The sequence below is a fragment of the Microcebus murinus genome, chromosome 8 (genome assembly GCF_040939455.1).
Source record: "Microcebus murinus isolate Inina chromosome 8, M.murinus_Inina_mat1.0, whole genome shotgun sequence".
Taxonomy (NCBI): domain Eukaryota; kingdom Metazoa; phylum Chordata; class Mammalia; order Primates; family Cheirogaleidae; genus Microcebus; species Microcebus murinus.
Genome location: NC_134111.1, coordinates 78,763,339 through 78,786,742, shown reverse-complemented (window position 1 = coordinate 78,786,742; position 23,404 = coordinate 78,763,339). Strand labels below are relative to the sequence as shown.

At 37.7% G+C, this 23,404-nt stretch overlaps 1 protein-coding gene across 9 annotated transcripts in view; it reads left to right on the top strand.

Moving 5' to 3' along the window:
* Positions 1-23,404, top strand: part of INO80D (INO80 complex subunit D) — an 83,229-nt gene that overhangs the window by 35,849 nt on the left and 23,976 nt on the right. For all 9 annotated transcript variants that reach the window (XM_076005858.1, XM_076005857.1, XM_076005856.1 and 6 more), the window contains 3 exons: positions 3,565-3,673; positions 15,656-15,880; positions 23,189-23,298. In XM_076005858.1, coding sequence (XP_075861973.1) covers positions 3,565-3,673; positions 15,656-15,880; positions 23,189-23,298 — 444 coding nt within the window. The remainder of the gene's footprint in view (positions 1-3,564; positions 3,674-15,655; positions 15,881-23,188; positions 23,299-23,404) is intronic.

The window sequence follows — 23,404 nt, the reverse complement described above, 5'->3', positions numbered from 1 at the left end:
AATCCTCTATTAATACTTTTCTTCACATACAGCAGAGGTGCTTTCTGTATACTTCACATTTAATCACATAAAGTAATTGTAAAGATACACTCAAGGGCTGAGATTTAATAAACAATTTTTAATAAACAAGAACATTCTTAAAACATTTTTTTTTTAAGTTGTGAGGCATGCTATGAAGAATACAATGATTGCTAATAGAGTTTGGTTGCTGTTGCCTTGATTCCTGCTAGGAAGGCAGAATTTTATCCACTCTTGCTTTTATACCCTCGATGTAAGAGCTAACACAGTGAAAAAGGCAAATGATGTCTTATTATTATTCTGAAAATAGTGTTGACCTACAGACCCCCCCCCTCAGGATTTCAGGGACCCCCAGGGATCTGTGGTCCATACTCTGAGAACTGCTATCTTGGATTAATAATGTAGTTGAGTATTTTGTTCATATGCGTTTTGAACATTGATATTTATTTATTTTGCCTTTTTACTTCTTTTGTCCTTTTCTATTGAAGAGTTTTTCTTTTTTATCGATTGGTAAGATCAATAATACATGTTTCATATTGGTTGCAAAGCCTTTCCCCCTCAAGGCTCCTTTATATTATTTGCTTTCAAATATCTATTATAATGATTTTGGAATTTAGGATTTAAAAATTTTTATATATTTTCTTTCTGTAGGATTTTTTTCTTTGAGTCATGGCTTTTGTTTGTTTGTTTCCTTGTTTAGGCTCGCTTCATTGCAAGAGTATATAACTATATTCATCTATGTTTTTTTTTTTTTTTTTTTTTTTTTTTTTTTGAGACAGAGTCTCGCTTTCTTGCCTAGGCTAGAGTGAGTGCCATGGTGTCAGCCTCGCTCACAGCAACCTCAAACTCCTGGGCTCAAGCGATCCTCCTGCCTCAGCCTCCCGAGTAGCTGGGACTACAGGCATGCGCCACCATGCCCGGCTGATTTTTATATTATATACATTAGTTGGCCAATTAATTTCTTTCTATTTTTATGGTAGAGACGGGGTCTCGCTCAGGCTGGTTTTGAACTCCTGACCTCGAGCAATCCGCCCGCCTCGGCCTCCCAGAGTGCTAGGATTACAGGCGTGAGCCACCGCGCCCGGCCTTCTTTTAGTTTTTTAAATTATCTCATTATTTACATTTTAGTTATCTGTAAGGTATTAGTTTTGAGACAGAAATCCAACAATTTGTTTTTCCAAATATTCCAACACTTATCGGTATCATCTATTAAATTTTATTTATAATTTTATTTATTTCTGAATGCTGATAATTTTTTATCTTTTTTTTTTCTTTTTTTTTTGAGACAGAGTCTCACTTTCTTGCCCAGGCTAGAGTGAGTGCCATGGCATCAGCCTAGCTCACAGCAACCTCAAATTCCTGGGCTCAAGGGATCCTACTGCATCAGCCTCCCCAGTAGCTGGGACTACAGGCATATACCACCATGCCTGGTTAATTTTTTCTGTATATATTTTTAGTTGGTCAATTAATTTCTTTCTATTTTTAGTAGAGACGGGGTCTCGCTCAGGCTGGTTTCGAACTCCTGACCTCGAGCAATCTGCCCGCCTTGGCCTCCCAGAGTGCTAGGATTACAGGTGTTAGCCACCATGCCTGGACCAATTTTTTATCTTTTAAAAACAATGAAATTTTATGTTGTGTTGGGGGCTGACTTTTCTACAGAATAAAAACTTGCATAAAAAGTATTCAGCCTTTTAATTTTGTAAAATTCAAACATGTTAGAGATGTAAGATTTCAAAACAAAGATTATTTTGGAGAAACTAGAAATTGTAATGTACTCTTATGACCAATCATAGTCTGTTTCCTTGTTAGTAAAGAGTACTTAAAGAAAAATTCAGTCTTGTAATTAGCTTTTACAGCTCTGCCTGGCTGGTTATATCAGTTAGTTACACTAAAACTAGTGATAATGAAGCCACGATCAAAGGTTTGCTTTATTGGACAGTAAATTTCACAGCAGAAGAAACATTTCATCTTAGTTCTTATGACTTACATCTTGACTTCTTCAAGAAAGTATAGATGTCTTAGTAGAAATTATTACTTCTGAAACAATTAAAAGATAACTCATGTTCTTTTTTTTTTTAAATGTGCCTTAAATATCACTTTGATAAACCTCACCTTTCAACACACTGAAGTTGATGCTGTTGAGATCACTTAATTGTTTTTTACCTTATTCCCCCTATAAATTATTAATTATTTTAGTCAAGAGAAAATAACTTCCTTTTTAAGGTGACCTGCCATTTTAGACAGTCATCTTGGAACTAGATTTGAAGTTTCTTCATGCCAGTGGCAATGTGTTATTTAATTTTAAGCATTTATAATTTGCATTTCAATTAACCTTTTCTTAATTTCCCTATTTGGCACATGTAAACTCATTTAAACTAAGGAAGCAATCTGTGAGGTCATTTTTAATATAAGTCTGTTTAATGAGGATAGTCTTGATTTTCGAGGTTCTCAAGAAAGAAGTCGTAAATAAAATACTGGTTATCAAGATGTCTAATGAAAGTTTCATAGTGGTATGAATATATTAAAGTTGTATACTCTTACATATTGTTACACTTTAGGCTGTACAACTTAAGTGTTTATCAAGACCTCTTCAAGATATAAAGCTTTTAAAAAGGTATATGTTGGGAGCTAAAAATTATCCAATCATTAAAAATTATAGCATTTGCCAGGCACAGTGATCCCAGCTACATGGGAGACTGAGGTGGGAGGATCATGAGTTTGGCCCAGCCTGGACAAAATAGTGAGACCCTATTTCCAAAATAACAAATAAATAATTAATGAAAAAAAATTATAGCATTTAACAAAATAAGCATTATTCATACTGTATTTCTCCCCCTTTCCCTCTAAACTTGTTTTACAAAATGGAGCACAAAATGTGGCAGCTTTTGTTTAAAAGAATTGAAAGAAATCTCAAACCTCATTAGTAATAGAACATTGCCATCCAGCTCTCCCAGCTTCCCATAGAGGGCAAGAGCTAGGGAATGGACTGCCTAATCGATATAGCCCTTTCCTCCAGAGATGGTGGGAGAGAGGAATGGAGTATGTCTGTCTGTCTTTGATAATTTATTCTTAGGGTCCTTCTTTGTTGAAGTATAGAGTGACTTCATCGGCACATTTTGACCTCTTTCTTGCATGCACGTATGTTCGGCTGCTTTTCTTATCCTTTTGAATATGTTTTATGCTTTTCCAACATCATTTTTGTGTATGAAATTTTGATACTCAAGAAATTCTACCCTTTTTTGTGACCCGAACTCTCTCCTTTGCTTGCACTGTTTCTGCCCCATAAGTATCTGACAAAAGAAGTTCATACTTGGAATATAGCTTAGCCTTTTTGTTAAAATGTCATTTTTTAAAACCTGAGTGTATATCATACATTCATTATTAATCTTTATAAGAATAGAAATGAGGTTCATCAGGAAGCATTTATTCACACTGTTGTAGTACTTGATATAGGTGTTGGGTGATGTATTTTGGGTAGCTTTTTAATCTAAATTTTGAATAAAGGTAAATTTTTTTCTAACTCACAATATCCCCTGTCTGTCCCAGGGTTGGACTGGTCTGAAGAAAGTGGAGAGGAACTGGAGGATTCAGAGCAGGCCTCACCATACCAGGTTGCATGGTCCATCCGAGAAACCCTCAGATATGAAAGACACACGTAAGTCTTTCTGTCTGATTTTATTTTTGAATTACCACTGTAGCAGATTGATCCCCCCCCCATATATGTGAATGCTTTTATTTTATTGGATCTAGTTTCACTGTAAAATAGAGGTTAAAAAAAATTAGAGATTTGGCCATGTGCCATGGCTCACTCCTATAATCCCAGCACTGTGGGAGGCCAAGGCAAGAGGATCACTTGAGGCCAGGAGTTTGAGACCAACCTGGGCAACATAGCAAGACCTCATCTCTCTAAAAAAGAAACAAAAACAAAATGGAGGTAAAATAGACAGCACTTCAAAACTATAGAGGTTAAGTAGATTCTACTTGGAAAAGAATGTATAGTACATTATTATTTGAGCAAAGCTACTCTTAAGTTTTCTTGATAAATTTGTTTCTGTACCTTTCCCATTCATCACTGAAGGCACCAATTCTAATAGAATTTAGAATTGAAAAGGACCTTAGAGATATCTGATGCAATTTCCTCCTTTCACAAAAGAGGATAGCAAGGCCCAGATAGGTTGAGGAACTTGCCGGTGATCACTTGGAGTCCCATTGTCTTGTTTTTCCATAGCTTCTTTGGCCCTACCCAACAGTAGCTAGAAATAGTGCTTTTAACTTCACCTCTAACATTTGCAAGATGGATCTGTCCTTAATATTTGTACTGTGCTAAAATGTTTCTTTCAGGAGACTACTTTAGCATTGTAGGGATTCACTTAGTGCTGTTTGACAATATTAAGCTAGATCCTTGTCTATGGGGCCAGAAGATGACTTACAGACTCAACTAAATATTTATTTAAAATATTGTCGTTTGCAGTCAGGTGCGGTGGCTCACGCCTGTAATCCTAGCACTCTGGGAGGCCGAGGCAGGTGGATCACTCAAGGTCAGGAGTTTGAAACCAGCCTGAGCAAGAGCGAGACCCCATCTCTACTATAAAGAGAAAGAAATTAATTGGCCAACTAAAATATATAGAAAAAATTAGCCAGGCATGGTGGCACATGCCTGTAGTCCCAGCTACTCAGGAGGCTGAGGCAGCACAATTACTTGAACCCAGGAGTTTGAGGTTGCTATGAGCTAAGCTGATGCCATGGCACTCTAGTCCGGGCAACAGAGTAAGACTCTGTCTCAAAGATAGATAGATAGATAGATAGATAGATAGATAGATAGATAGATAGATAGATAGATAGATAGATAGATAGTTGGTTGGTTGGTTGAGCCAGTTGTAGTGGCTCATGCCTGTAATCCTAGCACTTTTGGAGGCCAGGGCAGGAGGCCCAGGAGTTTGAGGCTGCAATGAGCTATGATGATGCCACTGCACTCTAGATAGCATGCACAACAGTGTTAGACCCTGTCTCTAAATAGATGGATAGATAGAGGTTTGAATAGATGTTCAGCAAGATAGAGAGGAGACTGGCTACCTGCCCCAGGCTGACTCCTAGAAGTTTACACTGTCATTGTTTGGACATACAGTCTAGGGCATAGTTTTTGAATTTATAGAATTAAAAATGTGATTTGTGGCCGGGCGCTGTGGCTCACGCCTGTAATCCTAGCTCTTGGGAGGCCGAGGCGGGCGGATTGCTCAAGGTCAGGAGTTCAAAACCAGCCTGAGCAAGAGCGAGACCCCGTCTCTACTATAAATAGAAAGAAATTAATTGGCCAACTGATATATATATAAAAAATTAGCCGGGCATGGTGGCGCATGCCTGTAGTCCCAGCTACCCAGGAGGCTGAGGCAGAAGGATCACTCGAGCCCAGGAGTTTGAGGTTGCTGTGAGCTAGGCTGACGCCATGGCACTCACTCTAGCCTGGGCAACAAAGCGAGACTCTGTCTCAAAAAAAAAAAAAATGTGATTTGTTAGTACATCCAGAGGTGATTAGGCTTAGGGAACTGATTGGCTAGAGACTAATCGATAAACCAAAATGCTAGATTATAATGAGAAATATAACCATCAAATAGTGTAAATGGTCACTGAATAAAACTTCATAGGAAGCAAATATCATCAGAAGCTTATTTGGGCATGGAATTCAAGGAAGGAGAATTAGTTGGATTTTATTAATGGCAGTGTCATTAAATTATAATAGCATGTTGCATCTCTTTCTACTCTTGGGATTTATCTCCCACCTAGTTATCTTTGCCTCACTTATCCCCTAGATAGTATTAAAGAATGTTACACTTTTCCCCCTTACTTTGAGGGTCCATTTTATATATCATTCAAGACTTTTTTGTTACTATTAGCATTTTTTTTTTTTACCAGATAGAGTACAATAGGGTTATTGAGCTTAAGCTTTTTATTATTTATTTATTAAGAAATGGGGTCCCACTATGTTGTCTGGGATGGTCTCCAACTCCTGGCTTCAAGTGATCCTCCTGCCTGGTACTCCTGAGTAGCTGGGCTTACAGGTGTGAGCCACCTTAAGCTTTTTAGTTACAGATACTATCAATCGTGCTTCCTAAGGATAATTCATTTCAGCTTAACATGGGACATTTTGAGTTAATTTTACAAATTGCTTTAAATGAGTTACCATAGATAAATTCTCAGCAAAATATCTGGTATATGGAAAATGATTAATAAATGGTAGTTATGATTCCCAATTTTTAATTCTCAAGGTAACCTGAACATCAGCATTGGGACTATTTGCTATTGATTGGGAGCAATGTATTCTGTCTCTACCTTCCAATTTTTCAGAGTTATTAAAATAGTTCTTTTGTTGTTTTAGACTTATGACCGTCCTCATTTTTCTTCATCTCTGTAGCATTTTCCTTCTTGACCATTTTTGCTAACTCGCTTCCTCTTTGATGACCATGAGACTCTGCTTTCCTGGTTCTTTTCTTCAGTCTACTTTTCTCCTTTTTTATAAGTCATTATCCTTACTTCTTTCCCAGCTATTTTTTTTTTTTTTATCTTTTTTTTTTTTTTGAGACAGAGTCTTGCTTTGTTGCCCAGGCTAGAGTGAGTGCCATGGCGTCAGCCTAGCTCACAGCAACCTCAAACTCCTGGGCTCAAGCAATCCTGCTGCCTCAGCCTCCCAAGTAGCTGGGACTGCAGGCATGCATCACCATGCCTGGCTAATTTTTTCTGTGTATATTAGTTGGTCAATTAATTTCTTTCTATTTATAGTAGAGACAGAGTCTTTCTCTTGCTCAGGCTGTTTTCGAACTCCTGACCTGGGCCTCCCAGAGTGCTAGGATTACAGGCGTGAGCCACCACGGCTGGCCTTTCCCAGCTATTGTTTTAATCTTTTCTCCTTCATTCTTTTATTCATTCATTCATTCATTCATTCATTCATTCATTCATTCATTCATTCATTCAGATATTCTTATTGGGCTTTCATTATGCTCCAGACATAACTATTATGTATTTTTTCCACTGGGTGAAACTGAGATTGAATTGGTTTACCTACCCCTTTACGCTTAACAACTGTATCTGTATCTGCCACTTTGCCCTCTAACAGGAACTTCTGTCCTGTATTTTAAACTATCTATGGGCCGGGCGCGGTGGCTCACGCCTTGTAATCCTAGCACTCTGGGAGTCCGAGGCAGGCAAATTGCTCGAGGTCAGGAGTTCCAAACCAGCCTGAGCGAGACCCCGTCTCAACTATAAATAGAAAGAAATTAATTGGCCGACTAATACATATAGAAAAAATTAGCTGCGCATGGTGGCACATGCCTGTTGTCCCAGCTACTTGAGAGGCTGAGGCAGTAGGATCCCTTGAGCCCAGGAGTTTGAGGTTGCTATGAGCTAGGCTGATGCCACGGCACTCACTCTGGCCTGGACAACAAAGTGAGACTCTGTCTCAATAAAATAAAATAAACTACCTCTGGAACATCTTATTTTTATTTTTTTTAAGAGACACAAGGTCTCACTCTATTACCCAGGCTGCAGTGATGTGATCATAGATCACGGTAACTAACCTCAAATTCCTGGGCTCAAGCTATGCTTCTGCCTCACCCTCTCAAAGTGCTGGGATTGCAGGTGTCAGTCACTATGCCTGGCCAGAACATCTTTATTCCAGTTTCTTGTTCCAGCTACCTGTCGTTTATTATATCTTGCTGTGTTTAAGTGTAATAGAATTTGGAGAGATTTAGAAAATTGCCTTACCTAGCCTGTCCATTATATCTTCAAGAAGGTTTTGCCATTTCAGATTCTTCAGTGGCTTCATGGAGTTTGGGAAGAAAAACCAACAGTGGTTTGATCACTATGCTCCTGCCTAAAGAATCTTTACAAAGTTTTCTTGCTAGCTCAGAATTGTACTTAAAGAAATTTTTGGAAGGAGGTTTGGCTTTGTTGTGGCAAATATTTCTTGGTTGCATAGTTTAGCTGTAGATGCATAAGTCAAAGTAGCTCTCTCAGACTTTTACTTGTGTCTTTCTATATCAGAAATAAGTTATTCTAAATATATTATTAAGGAACAGTAATTACTGCCAGTAACTGCTTACCTTTTCAATTCATAATTATGTTTTTTAAAAGGAGGAAGTTCTTAATTTTAATAAAGTATAATTTGTTTCTTTATGTTTAGTGTACTTTGACCTGTTTATGAAATCATTGCATGAAGCTATTCACTCATTATCTCCTAGAAGCTTTATTTTACTGACAGTCTTTCTGGGATTTAATTTTGTATATGGTATGAGACACAGTTAAGGATCATTTTTTCCATATGGATTTCCCAAATACTTAAAAGCTAAATATGGATTTTCTATTTAACCAATGTCATTTATTGAACACAGTGCTGTTGTTTTCCATTGCATTGGAACCCTCGACATAAATTTGGTGACATATGTGTTTGTCTATTTGTGCGCCCTCTGTTCTGTTCCATTGGCTTATTTGTCCTCATGCTATTACTACATGGGTTTAATTAATATGTCTTCAAATAAGGTTTTAATCTTGCTTTTGGTTTCTTTGACTCTATTATTTTGTTTTTTATTTCATTGCTTTGTGTTTTAATCTTTATGATTTCCTTCTGCTTATTTTGGGTTTAATTTTCTCATCTTTTTGTATTTTTTAAGATTAAATCAATTATCTGAGATTTCTTGTTTTCTTTTTTTTTCATGCTAAGTATTTTGGGATGGAATTTCTTGTTTTCTAATAAAGACTTTTGGTGTTACACATTTCTAAGTACTGATTTTAGCTGCATCCCAGAAATTTTGATAAGATATATTTTCATATTCATTCAGCTCACTATACTTTCTAATATCCCTTTGATTTCTTGTTTGATCTGTGGGTTATTTAGAAGGGATAGTTGGCTTTTAAGTATTTGGGGATTTCCCAGATGTTGATTGATTGATTTCTTTTTTTTTTTTTTTTAAGAAATGGGGTCTTGCTATTGCCCAGGCTGGTCTTAACTCCTTAGTTCAAGCAATCTTTCCGCCTCCCAAATAGCTGGCACTATAGGCATGTGTCATTGTGTCTAGCCAGATATTGATTTCTAATTTAATTTTACTGTGATTAGAAACCACACTTAAATATAGTGTTCTATAAATGTCAATTAGGTCAAGTAAGTTAGTAGTGTTATTCATGTCTTCCATATCTTTGGTAATTTTCTGTGAACTTGTTCTATCAATTATTAAGAAAAGGGTGTTAAAATGTCTGTTTGTGGATTTATTTATTTCTCCTTTTGGTTCTATCACTGTTTACTTTTCACATTTTATAGTTTTGTTATTAGATGTGTGATCATTTAGGATTGTTCTGCCCTCCTGATGAAGTGGCCCCTTTATTATTATAAAATGACCCTCTATATCTTAGTGATAGTATTTCCTCTGAGACCTTACCTTATGTGGCATTAATATAGACACTACAAGCTGGGTGCAGTGGCTCACGCCTGTAATCCTAGCACTCTGGGAGGCTGAGGCGGGTGGATTGCTCAAGGTCAGGAGTTCGAAACCACCTTGAGCAAGAGCGAGACCCCATCTCTACTAAAAATAGAAAGAAATTAATTGACCAACTAAAAGCATACATAGTAAAGCTTAGCCGGGCATGGTGGCGCATGCCTGTAGTCCCAGCTACTCGGGAGGCTGAAGCAGCAGGATTGCTTGAGCCCAGGAGTTTGAGGTTGCTGTGAGCTAGGCTTGATGCCACGGCACTCTAGCCAGGGCAACAGAGTGAGACTCCAACTCAAAAAAAAAAAAAAAAAAAAATATATATATATATATATATATATACACATACACACACACACACTACAGCTTTCTTTTGGTTAGTGTTAACTTGGTATCTTTTTCAATTCTCTTATTTTTAACATATTTGCATATTTATATTTAAAGTGGGTTTCTTGTTGGCAGCATATCATTAGATCTGGCTCTTGCTTTTTTTATATACTCTGACAATCTCTACTTTCTATTTCGAGTATTTAGACAACTTAAATTTAATACAATCATTGCTATTGTTGGGTATAAATCTAATACCTTTTAATTCTCTATTTGTCACATCTATTCTTTTCTTCCTGTTTTTCTTTTTTTGATTAATTATTTTCATGATTCCATTTTCTCTCCTTTCTAGACTTCTTAGCTGTACTTCTTTGCTTTGATTTTGTAGTAATTTTAGGGTTTATATTATACATCTTTAATTACTGCTGTCCACCTTCATGTATTATACTACTTCATGTATAAGAACCGTTTGTCAGTATACTTTCATTTCTACTAATTTCATTTCATTTCATTTATCTACTCTGACAATCTCTGCTTTTTATTAGACCATTGGAATGTAATGTGATTATTGATATTATTGCATTTAAACATGTTAAGTTTTTTTTGAAATGTTTGGTATAATTTAACCAGTGAAGTCATCTGGTCCCGGGCTTTTCTTTGTGGGAATTTTTTGATTACTAATTCAATCTCTTGTTATACGTTTATTCACATTTTTAATTTCTTCTTGAGTCAGATTCAGAAGATTGTCTCTCTTTAGCAACTTGTCCATTTCATTTTTGTTATCTAATTTATTAGTATATAGTTTTTTTTATAATGTTCCCTTAGAATCTTTTTTCCCCATTAAGATAGGTAGATAATATCTACTCTTTAATTTCTAACTTTGGTAATTTATGACTTTTCTTTTTTTCTGGGTTAGTCTAGTTTCAGGGATTGTCAAATATTATTGGTCATTCATATTTCATATAAATATAACCATACAATATATATGGCGTTTTGTTGATAGAGAGCAAACTTCGTATAATTTCAATACTTTCAAATTTATTGAGACTTTTTGTTACTTGTTTTATGGTCTGTTGTAGCAAATGTTTCATGTTGCACTTGAGAAGAATGCATATTCTGCTATTGTTTGGTGGAGTGTTTTTAAATGCCTATAAGATCTAGTTGCTTTGTTGTGTTCAATTCTTCTGTTTCCTCACTAGTATTCTGTTTTGTTCTAATATGCGAATCCATATTGAAGTCTCCAACTACCTCTTCAATTCTGTCAGTTTTTGCTTCATGTATTTTGGGACTCTGTTGTTAGATACATATATATTTATAATTATTATATTCTCCTTATGTATTGATACTTTTAGCTTTATAAAATACCCTTGTTTATCTCTAGTGACATTTCTTGTTTTGAAATCTATTTTGTCTGATGTTAGTATAGCTACTGCAGTTCTTTTCTGGTTGCTGTTTTTGTTTTTTGGGTTTTTATTTATTTATTTATTGAAGATAGTGTTTTACTCTGTTGCCTGGGCTAGAGTGCAGTGTCGTTATCATAGCTCACTGAAATCTCAAGCTCAAGGCTCAAGTGATCCTCCTGCCTCAGCCTCTGAGGTAGCTGGGACTACAGGTATACAACACCACACCCCGCTCATTTTTCCATTTTTTGTAGAGACAGGATCTCACTCTTGCTCAGGCTGGTTTTAAACTCCTGACCTCAAACAATCCTCCTACCTCAGCCTCCCAGAGTGCTAGGATTACAGATACTTCTCTGTAAGACTTGCCTTTCCCCTCCCTTTCCTTTTCTATTTCTTTTTTTTTTTTTTTTCTGAGACAGAGTCTCACTTTGTTACCCAGGCTAGAGTGAGTGCCATGGCGTCAGCCTAGCTCATAGCAACCTCAAACTCCTGGGCTCAAGCAATCCTGCTGCCTCAGCCTCCCTAGTAGCTGGGACTACAGGCATGCGCCACCATGCCTGGCTAATTTTTTATATATATATTAGTTGGCCAGTTAATTTCTTTCTATTTATAGTAGAGACGGGGTCTCACTCTTGCTCAGGCTGGTTTCCAACTCCTGACCTCAAGCAATGCACCCGCCTTGGCCTCCCAGAGTGCTAGGATTACAGGTGTGAGCCACGGTGCCAGGCCTCCTTTTCTATTAATGGCACTTACACTTTTCTAGTTATGCAGATTCAAAGCCATTGAGTCATTATTTTCTTTCTTATCCTTCACAGCCAGTCACCAAACTGGATTACTTCTTTTATGATCATGGCCCTTACATGTCTTGTTCCTTCCGTTATCTCTGTGGGTTTTTACTTTTAGTCACTCCCATGTCCTTCACTGTTAGTTGTTGACTCTGAAATCATTCTCTTCCCTAACTGTGCTCCAGTTTTTCATTTCCACAGATTTTTGTGCAGCTCCTCTTTTTTTTTTTTTTTTAATTTCGGCATGTTATGGGGGTACAGATTTTAAGGTTTCAATAAATGCCCATTCCCCCCTCCCCCCACAAGTCTGAGTCTCCAGCATGACCATCCCCCAGATGGTACATATCTCACTCATTATGTATGTATATACCCGCCCCCTCCCCTGCAGCTCCTCTTGATATCTCATCTAGATTCCTTTTGTCTGAAATGGAATTTATTTTCTGCCCCCAAACTACTCTTGCTCCTGTTCCTTGTTTTGTAAGTGGTACATACTCCTGTTCTTCCCTGGTCTTCATTGGTGGAAACTGCTGAGTGATGATTATTGTCCCTTCCACCTTCCTTGCATGGTTGACAAAGTTTGTCTTTTATACATTGCAGATTGCCCCTCACATCCTCCATTCCTGCCACTTCCACCTTAGCGTGGGTCCTTCCTATTTCTTACCTGGAGTTTTATAATAATTTTATAACTGTCATTTTCTGTCTCTTTCTCTATTTATTCTATGTCTGCTGACAGTGTAATCCTTCTCATGCATACCTCTATTATTAACCATTTTCTTAAAAATTATAAAGCTTCTCTGCCAGGCACAGTGGCTCACACCTGTAATCCTAGCACTCTGGGAGGCTGAGGCGGGAGGATCACTCAAGATCAGGAGTTCGAAACCAACCTGAGCAAGAGCAAGATCCTGTCTCTACTACAAATAGAATGAAATTAATTGGCCAACTAAAAATATGTAGAAAAAATTAGCCGGGCATGGTGGCATGTGCCTATAGTCCCAGCTACTCAGGAGGCTGAGGCAGAAGGATCGCTTGAGCTCAGGAGTTGGAGGTTGCTGTGAGCTAGGCTGATACCAAGGCACTCTAGCAGGGGCAACAGAGTGAGACTCTGTCTCAAAAAAAAAAAAAAAATATAAAGCTTCTTCATTGCCTATGGAATAAAAGTTAAACTCTTTAATCTGGCATTTAGGCAGAGAAAGTTTCCCTTACCTATGTACTCCACATGCTCCTACATACTTTATACTTTAGCCAAACCAAGCTACTTAGTTCTTGCTGTTCACTGTCCTATCTCTGTCTTGGCTTATGTGTTTTATCTGTGTGGAGTAACCTTTTTTTCTCATCTTTAAATTATACCCATTCTTCAGGGCTCAATTCTGTTGTCATCTCCTCTGCAGAACCTTTCTTTCATCTAGCAATCTTTCCAGTGACCCTCAACGGCACTTTGTCCATACCTCTCTTGTGGTACTTACGACTATCAAGTTTAAAGATATTTATAGCATTCACTGGCTTCATTAGAACTCCCAAGTATAGACCTGCTATGAGACTTAAGGGAACAATTCAAAATAAAGATTCCTGGGCCCCACTCAGTGGAGATTCTAGTTCAGTAGATCAAGGATAGGTCCTGAGAATCTGAAATTTTAAAATGCTCCTAGATTTTTCTGATTTCTAGTCAGATATTTGAATCATTGGTCTGTCTGCCCCACCATTTTATTGATTGATTGATTGATTGAGACAGAGTCTTTGTTGCCCAGGCAAGAGTGAGTGCGGTGGTGTCAGCCTAGCTCACAGCAACCTCAAACTCCTGGGCTCAAACTCCTGGGCTCAAGCAATCCTGCTGCCTCAGCCTCCCGAGTAGCTGGGACTACAGGCATGCGCCACCATGCCCAGCTAAGTTTTTCTATATATATTAGTTAGCCAATTAATTTCTTTCTATTTATAGTAGAGATGGGGTCTCGCTCTTGCTCAGGCTGGTTTCCAACTCCTGACCTTGAGCAATCCTCCCGCCTTGGCCTCCCAGAGTGCTAGGATTACAGGCGTGAGCCACCGCGCCCGGCCTGCCCCACCATTTTAGTTATTGATTCCATCCTCTTTTGGAATTGTTTAACTTTTGGGATATGTTTGTACTGTCTAAATTGCTTTGCAAACTCCTTGATGCTTTGGTCTCTCTTCTGTAGTGCTCAGGATAATAGATACACAGTAAATGTTCAGTGTAGTAAATGAAAGATTGAGCTAAGATCCTTCAATTTGTACGTCTCTAGTGGAAACTGTACTGAAGAGAACATGTTTCTTACATTTTTTTTTTTTTTTTTTTTTTTTTTTGAGACAGAGTCTCACTTTGTTGCCCGGGCTAGAGTGCCATGGCATCAGCCTAGCTCACAGCAACCTCAAACTCCTGGGCTCAAGCGATCCTTCTGCCTCAGCCTCCCGAGTAGCTGGGACTATAGGCATGAGCCACCATGCCTGGCTAATTTTTTCTATATGGTTTTAGTTGGCTGATTAATTTATTTTTATTTTTAGTAGAGACTGGGTCTGGGTCTTGCTCTTGCTCAGGCTTGTTTCGAAGTCCTGACCTTGAGTGATCCTCCTGCCTCAGCCTCCCAGAGTGCTAGGATTACAGGCATGAGCCACCGCTCCTGGCTAAACATGTTTCTTTGAAGAGATACTAAACAAAAGTTCATAGATAGTTTGTTATAGACTATTCTGAAGGAAAGAATAATAATATCACCTAAGAAGAGAAACCAAGCCATGATTTACAGAAGATTAGGAAGGTAATAATAGTCTGTGGTGTCACATGTGTGGTATTTACTTATGTTATGATAGAAGAGAAAGAAGATAAAATAACACGGATCAGTTTTCAAGTCTAGTGCGCATTATTCCTAATAGTAAAAATGAGAGCACATTTGTTCCATAGAAAAATGACCTTGGTAACCTTGCTGGTGGTAGACATTGCTAACTAACCACAGCAGTCTCTCTTCTTGTTCCTAGATGTGCCCTTTCCACACAGCACTTCAGCAGGGACCACCAATCAATCACATAAGCATGTGACCAAAAAAACCCCCCATATCATCCCTGTTCTATTAAATGCTATTCAGGATAGCTCCATAGTTAAAAAGAGAAAACTAGAATTAATGTGATCCCTATGATCAAAATTCTGTAGGTACTTAGCAAGAAAAAGGTAGTTAAAAACCAGAATGTTTAAATGGGCGGCTCTTAGATAATTTGCTGTTAGAATTCACTGCTCTATTTCTGGTATGACCTATCTTTTATGAAATTATGCTGCATATTTCCTCATAACTGCCGTGTTATTTGCTCAGACTTTTAGGTAAGTAAAGGTAAAGAAATGGCTTTCCCCCCATCCCAAGAATCTCTGGTCACTTAAAATTTAGAAGACACTGGTGCATTGTGTCTACTGATGACATGCTAAAAGGTTAAGTTTCTTAAAGTACTGGATTGTCTCTACTGCCCTGCTTGTTGTTGAAATATTGTACTTATTTTCAGCTCTATTGGAATTCTCTTACACTAATTTTGTTAGGTATGTGTTCACATTGCCACAAACGTTTTAAACCAGTGCTTTCTACCACTCTTCCTCATTCTCTTTTCCCCTCTCTAAAACGAACCTAATGTGTAATCAGTTTTTTACTTATCTCCCTGCACTTTCCAGGTCAGATGACGATGATACAGAGAGTAGGAGCTCCAGGGTGACCCAACTTTGCACTTACTTTCAGCAGAAATATAAGCACCTCTGCCGCCTGGAGCGGGCAGAATCTCGTCAAAAGAAATGCCGGCACACATTTAGGAAAGCTTTGCTGCAGGCGGCCAGTAAAGAACCAGAATGTACTGGTCAGTTGATACAAGAACTGAGGAGAGCTGCATGCAGTCGAACCAGGTTAGAGCCACATTGAGCCGCCTTGTTCCTAAGGGACTTGTCTCAGTCTGTTTTTTGTATTTTTTTTATAGCATAGTTGAGGCACAATGTGAGATGGGCATTTAAACCCTCAAATATTTAAGCATTGTATTTTGGTTTTATTGCTTCATTAAAGTGCTGCATAGGTGTCAAAATAATACCTGCCATGAGCTGAGAGTAAAATTAAAGTATTACTGAAATCTTTTTGGTTTGATTAGAATGTGTTCATTGAAAATTTGAGAATGTTACCTGTCTTAAAAAAAGAAAATACAATGCTTAGAAAAAGTAGTATTTATAATTTTTTAACCATAAAAGTAGTATTTTATGTTTTTTTACTGGTATTATTTAAGATTTTCCTTTACAGCGTGTTTTTCTATTAATATTTACATCATCCCACATATTATGTGTTCAGATATCTTATTGTATTTGTTTTTTGGGAAAAATCCCTTTTGTTTATAATGCAGATACTTATATATTGTGCAAAATTTGGAAAAATGTAGCAAAAAGAAGACGAAAATCTCCATAATGTTGTCATTCACAAGTCAGAGAATAAGCACTATGAACATTGTGATTCTGTTTCCTTCTAGTCATTTTGTGTGTGTGTGTGTGTGTGTAAAATCTTTAGTGAGCCATCTATTTATATTAAAAACCGAAATTGAGATCATGCTATAATGTATTTTTTATTTCCTGCTTTTATCCATTTATCACTGAATTGTGACCACTTTCTCATGACATTAATTTTTTAATATGTGACTTTTTTTTTTTTTTTGAGACAGTGTCTCAGTCTGTTGCCCACGCTAGAGTGCTATGGGATCAGCCTAGATCACAGCAGCCTCAGACTCCTGGGCTCAAGCCATCCTCTGCCTCAGGGACCATAGGTGAATAGCTGGGACTATAGGCATGCACCACCAGCTAATTTTTTTCTGTATATTTTTAGTTGTCCAGCTAATTTCTTTCTATTTTTTTAGTAGAGATGGGGTCTTGCTCTTGTTCAGGCTGGTTTCAAACTCCTGACCTAGAGCAGTCTGCCCGCCTCGGCCTACCAGAGTGCTAGGATTACAGGCGTGAGCCACCATGCCTGGCCAGAATTCTGTTGTGTGTGTGTGTGTGTGTGTATATATATATATATATATATATATATATTTTTAAACCTTATTTATTAGAGCAGTTTTAGGTTCCAGCAAAATTGAGTAGAAAAAACAGAGCTGTTGTATATATTTTTGATCATTGTTATTAGTTTTAACTGAAATGCACATTTAAAGCACTAAATTGAATTAAAAAATTTCAAAACACCTTCTCACTTTAAGAAAACAGTTTTTAAATTTCAAAGGCCTAGTTATTACGTTTATTATTGTTTCACACTTTTTAGTTATTATATTTTCAGGTGATGACTTTTAGTATATATATATGGAAAAAAATTTAGTTTATATACTGAAATGTCTTTAGATGGTGGGATTATTAGTAAAGTGAAGAAAAAATTCTTAGTCTACATATTGTCATTGACCCACCTGAAGAAAAAAGATTTTAAAACAAAATATTAAAATAGAACTTTTACTTTGTAGCTATTGATCATATTACTTAAATACCTATATATTTTTTATATTTTATTTTAATTTCATGTACTTTGCTTTTCATTTGTTGTAAAAAAAAGTAACCTAATATTCAATTGCATATCACACATAGATGCACTATCTCTTAAGGATTTTCTAGAAGTAGAACGGATTTAGAGTTGTTTGAAACAATATACATGTAGCTAACATAGTACACAGAATGCCCACAGCCTAGAGCATCTTCTATTACTCTAGGTCTCCCAATCATCTGTAAGGGATGTGTAGTGTTTGTTCTAGAAGATTCTTCAGGTTCCAGCTTACTCAGAGACTTATCTTTTTTTGAGAAACATTTCCTAATCCCCTGGACTATGTTAGGTTCCCCCTGTTATGAATGCTTATTGTGCTGTGTACTCTGCTTCATTGTAGAATTTACGCTTATATTAATGCCTGTTTCTCATGCTAAACAGTAATTGCCAGGAGAGTGGGAACAAGGTGCAGTTTGTTCTTAAATCCTCAATATTGACAAACAAGCGAATAGAATTGAATAAATGAAAGTCTGTTCTCTGTTGAAAGAATTCATTCAGTTTGGCACAGGTTATAAAATTAATAATATCTAATATTCAATGATATTAATGCCTTCAAGTGTACAATTTCAGTAGAAATTGTAGCTTTGTCCAGCATGAAGAGATTAGAATATAAACATTACATTCATTGAGTCTAGTGTATTATTATGATCCTGTCAGAGATCTCAGAGACTACACTATGAGTTTGGGACAATTTGGTATTTGTGTGGAAAACTGTATTTACCTATGATTCTTGACTGGTTGTTTTCAGAACAACATCCATACCATCTTTAGTGATATTTAAAAAATAGTTAAGGATAACTGTCACAAAAAACAAACACCAAGATGGAATGTAATAGTTTTCAGATTAGTTTGATGTCATTTGGTTATGTCGCCATGATTGATGAAAAGTTTATGTGCATCACTGATAATCATATAACAGTGTGCTGTAATCATTCCTTGGTGAGTGGTAGCTTATTACCTTACATTATTACATTATAGTTTAGGTTCACAAATATCAGCTGTTAGTTGCATGGACCGCCCTATTTGATATTTTTGGGATCAAAGCCCTAGTTCTACAAAAGACATATTTTTTTTTTTTTTTTTTTTTTGAGACAGAGTCTCGCTTTGTTGCCCAGGCTAGAGTGAGTGCCGTGGCGTCAGCCTAGCTCACAGCAACCTCAAACTCCTGGGCTCCAGTGATCCTTCTGCCTCAGCCTCCCGGGTAGCTGGGACTACAGGCATGCACCACCATGCCCGGCTAATTTTTTTATATATATATCAGTTGGCCAATTAATTTCTTTCTATTTATAGTAGAGACGGGGTCTCGCTCTTGCTCAGGCTGGTTTTGAACTCCTGACCTTGAGCAATCCGCCCGCCTCGGCCTCCCAAGAGCTAGGATTACAGGCGTGAGCCACAGCGCCCGGCCTACAAAAGACATTTTAAAAGTTGCCATTAAATATTTTAGAAATTTAAACTTAAAGGCTACTTTGTAATATGTATGTGTCTTTTAAAATATAGGTTGTATATAAGCTAAATAATGTTCATTTTTCTTACTTAATAACTTTGTCATATTTATTGGTAAGTAAGTAGACTAAGCCATTGAAATAGCTTGAAGTATGCAAACCAAGATGCAATAACTTATAGCCCACAATCCTGCAGTAACTAATGTTTGTGTGGAAACATCATTGTTTATGGGATAAAATAGAGCACACCAAAGAGAAGCCTGTAGTAGGTTTTTTTTTTTTTTTTTTTTTACCAGCTATGGTTGCTTATGCCTATATCCCAGCACTTTGGGAGGCCAAGGCTGGAGGATTGCTTGAGGCCAGATGTTCAAGACCAGCCCGAGTACCATTGCCAGACCCACATCTCTACAAAAAATAAAAAAATTAGCCAGGTCATTGCTTGAGTGTAGAATTCAAGGTTATAATGAGCTTTGATCAGGCCACTGCACCCCAGCCTGAGTGACATAGTGAGGCCTTGTCTTTAAAAAAAAAAGTAACCATCAAAGGCTGGGCACTGGAGCTCATGCTCATAATCCTAGCACTTTAGGAGGCCAAGGCTGGAGGATCATTGAGTCCAGGTGTTGGAGACTGGCCTAAACAACATAGCAAGACCTTGTCTCTACAAAAAATTAAAAAATGAACAGGGCATGGTGTCATATGGCTGCAGTCCCAGTGATTTGGGAGGCTAAGGCAGAGGATCACTTGAGTCCAGGAGTTTGAGGTTGCAGTGAGCTATGATGATGCCTCTGTACTTTAACCCAGGCAACAGAGCAAGGCTCTGTCTCATAAAAAAAAAAAAAAGAAAGAAAGAAAAGAAAAAAAAAGAGAAAAGGTCCTTGCGCTGTGGCTCACGCCTGTAATCCTAGCTCTCTGGGAGGCCAAGGTGGGTGGATTGCTCGAGGTCAGGAGTTCAAAACTGGCCTGAACAAGAGAAAGACCCCGTCTCTACTATAAATAGAAAGAAATTAATTGGCCAACTAACATATATAGAAAAAAAAATTAGCCGGGCATGGTGGCGCATGCCTGTAGTCCCAGCTACTTGGGAGGCTGAGGCAGGAGGATTGCTTGAGCCCAGGAGTTTGAGGTTGCTGTGAGCTAGGCTGACGCCACGGCACTCACTCTAGCCTGGGCAACAAAGCGAGACTCTGTCTCAAAAAAAAAAAAAAAAAAGTTTTGTGGCTGGGTGTGGTGGCTCACGCCTGTAATCCTAGCACTCTGGGAGGTCGAGGCGGGCAGATTGCTCAAGGTCAGGAGTTCAAAACCAGCCTGAGCAAGAGTGAGACCCTGTCTCTACTATAAATAGAAAGATATTAATTGGCCAGCTAATATATATAGAAAAAATTAGCTGGGCATAGTGGTGCATGCCTGTAGTCCCAGCTACTCGGGAGGCTGAGGCAGAAGGATTGCTTGAGCCCAGGAGTTTGAGGTTGTTGTGAGCTAGGCTGATGCCACGGCACTCACTCTAACCTGGGCAACAAAGCAAGACTCTCTCAAAAATAAAAGGTTTTGTAATTCCCTTTGTTTTATTGGGATTATTTGGATAATAAAGTATATTTAACATTATATCAAACATTTTTACTTTAATTTATCAATGAGAATAGTGAATTACTGACTTTGAATCTATTTTAAGAACTAATCGGTAAGTTGGAACATAAGGCTATTTTTAAAAATAAAACCAAAGGGGTTTTTTGGAAGTCTGGAATAAAGAAAATGAGGGAATATGTTATATACTAGTCTTGGTAAATGGCTGGGCAAAATTATCAAAGTGTCCAATGAAAATTATCCCTACGGCCAGGTGCCGTGGCTCATGCCTGTAATCTTGACACTCTGGGAGGCCAAAGTAAGAGGATTGTTTGAGTTTAGGTGTTTGAGACCAGCCTGAGCAAGAGTGAGACCCTGTCTCTACTTAAAATTGACAAATTAGCTAGATGTTATGGTATGTGCCTGTATTCCCAGTTACTTGGGAGACTGAGGCAGGAGGATTGATCACTTGAGCCCAGCAGTTTGAGATTGTGGCGAGGTATTATAATGCCACTGTACTCTATGTAGGGTGACAGAGCAAGACATAGTCTCAAAAAAAAAATTATCCCTGCAAAATAGAGAGCCTTCTTTTTATTTTTATTTTTTATTTTTTTTTTTTTTTGAGACAGAGTCTCGCTTTGTTTGCCCAGGCTAGAGTGAGTGCCGTGGCGTCAGCCTAGCTCACAGCAACCTCAAACTCCTGGGCTCAAGCGATCCTTCTGCCTCAGCCTCCCGAGTAGCTGGGACTACAGGCATGCGCCACCATGCCCGGCTAATTTTTTATATATATATCAGTTGGCCAATTGATTTCTTTCTATTTATAGTAGAGACGAGGTCTCGCTCTTGCTCAGGCTGGTTTTGAACTCCTGACCTTGAGCAATCCGCCCGCCTCGGCCTCCCAAGAGCTAGGTTTACAGGCGTGAGCCACAGCGCCCGGCCCATAAATCTTAATTAAAGGAATCTCTGTGGTAGCACCTGCTTATCTATTTGTTTACTATTTACATCAAAGTAATAATTACAATAGAAGCATTCATGTATTTCTATTTTATGTTGATTCATATGTGATTTAGATTTTGTGTGACCTTATCTAATTAGTGTATATCATTACATTGAAACCCTTAGACACTAGAAGCAGACAACTCAGAGATTTTTTTATTTTTTTATTTTTTATTTATTTATTTATTTTTTTTTTTTTTTGAGACAGAGTCTCACTTTGTTGCCCAGGCTAGAGTGAGTGCCGTGGCGTCAGCCTAGCTCACAGCAACCTCAGACTCCTGGGCTCGAGTGATCCTTCTGCCTCAGCCTCCCAAGTAGCTGGGACTACAGGCATGCGCCACCATGCCCGGCTAATTTTTTCTATATATATTAGTTGGCCAATTAGTTTCTTTCTATTTATAGTAGAGACGGGGTCTCGCTCTTGCTCAGGCTGGTTTTGAACTCCCGACCTCGAGCAATCCGCCCGCCTCGGCCTCCCAGAGAGCTAGGATTACAGGCGTGAGCCACCGCGCCCGGCCGATTTTTTTATTTTTGATGCCTGACTTGGACTTAGCGCATTGAGTAGATTTTTTTCTCCCATACTCAGACATTTGTAAAGGCCTCATAGTTGTGATGCTTTACAGAGTCCTGTAGGATAGTTTTTGTACTTCTAAAAATTTAGATATTATTTATTTGGTTTTATTTGGTTTTTTTAATGTTTGCATAAAGAAACTGGAAGGATCTGAAAACTAATAAAAGGAATACATATTGTAGAAAGAGTAGGGACTGGCAAATCAGGGGACAAGGGCAGAAGTAGAGTCTTCACTGCCTAACTTTCTGTTTTTTGATTTTTTTTTTTTTATGGAACTCTGTAGATGCATTGCTTCTCCATAAAATTTTTAAAAAGTTAAAATATTTAAACATTATAGGTGTACATTAGTAGAGATGAGATTTAAATAATGAAACATAGAGTTGCAGATATAATAGAAAGTTTAAAAACTATGTCCAAAGTGAATGCACTTTGGAGAATAGAATGACTAAACGATTTCTGCGTATCAGCATCCTCTTTTCCATGTATGAGATTGAGCTTTTTGCAGATTTGCTGTTTAGCAGCACAAGGTGACCAAATCATAGTGATGATGATAATCATAGTCATGACTAATAACCATATGTGCCATACTATACACTGTATGTACATGGCTTGGATCTGTTACATCTTTTTATGTTTCCAACAAGCCTGCCAGCAGAAGGTACCTTACTGTCTCTGCTCCACACAGAGGAAGTGGAGGTGTAAGTGACGCTAAGTAACTTGCCCAAGGTCATACAGCTAGTTAAGAGGTAGAGCTGAGATTCAGAGCCAGATTTGTCTGATTCTGGTCTCATCTACTGCCTCTTTGTGAAGAAAGAGGAACCAAAATGTCATTCAGAAAACAAGATAGACATATTTGAAATATATTGTTTTGTAACCATTTGCTTTGAATGTCAGTATACTGTGGAAATAACACAATTGATAATTGTAATACCTTCTTTCTTTAACATTTGCATTTTATTTAATAACTATAAATATTATAGATAGTTATAATGGGGGTGTTACAGAGTGGTAACATTATGTTGAAAAATGAACTGAAATTCTTAAAGCCTTTTTAAAAAATTAATTTTGTGTTTTTCCCTCCTTAGCATAAGCCGGACCAAGTTGAGGGAGATGGATCCAGTAGCATGCAGTGGAACTGTGAAGGGTGAACAGTGCACTAACAAAGCCCTTCCATTCACCAGACATTGTTTCCAACGTATCCTTTTAACTCAATTGAACATGCACTAAAAAAGTAGTAACTACTTTGGGGCTATATATTTCCTTTTTAAATCAAGTGAATGACTTTTGAAATCATAACTATT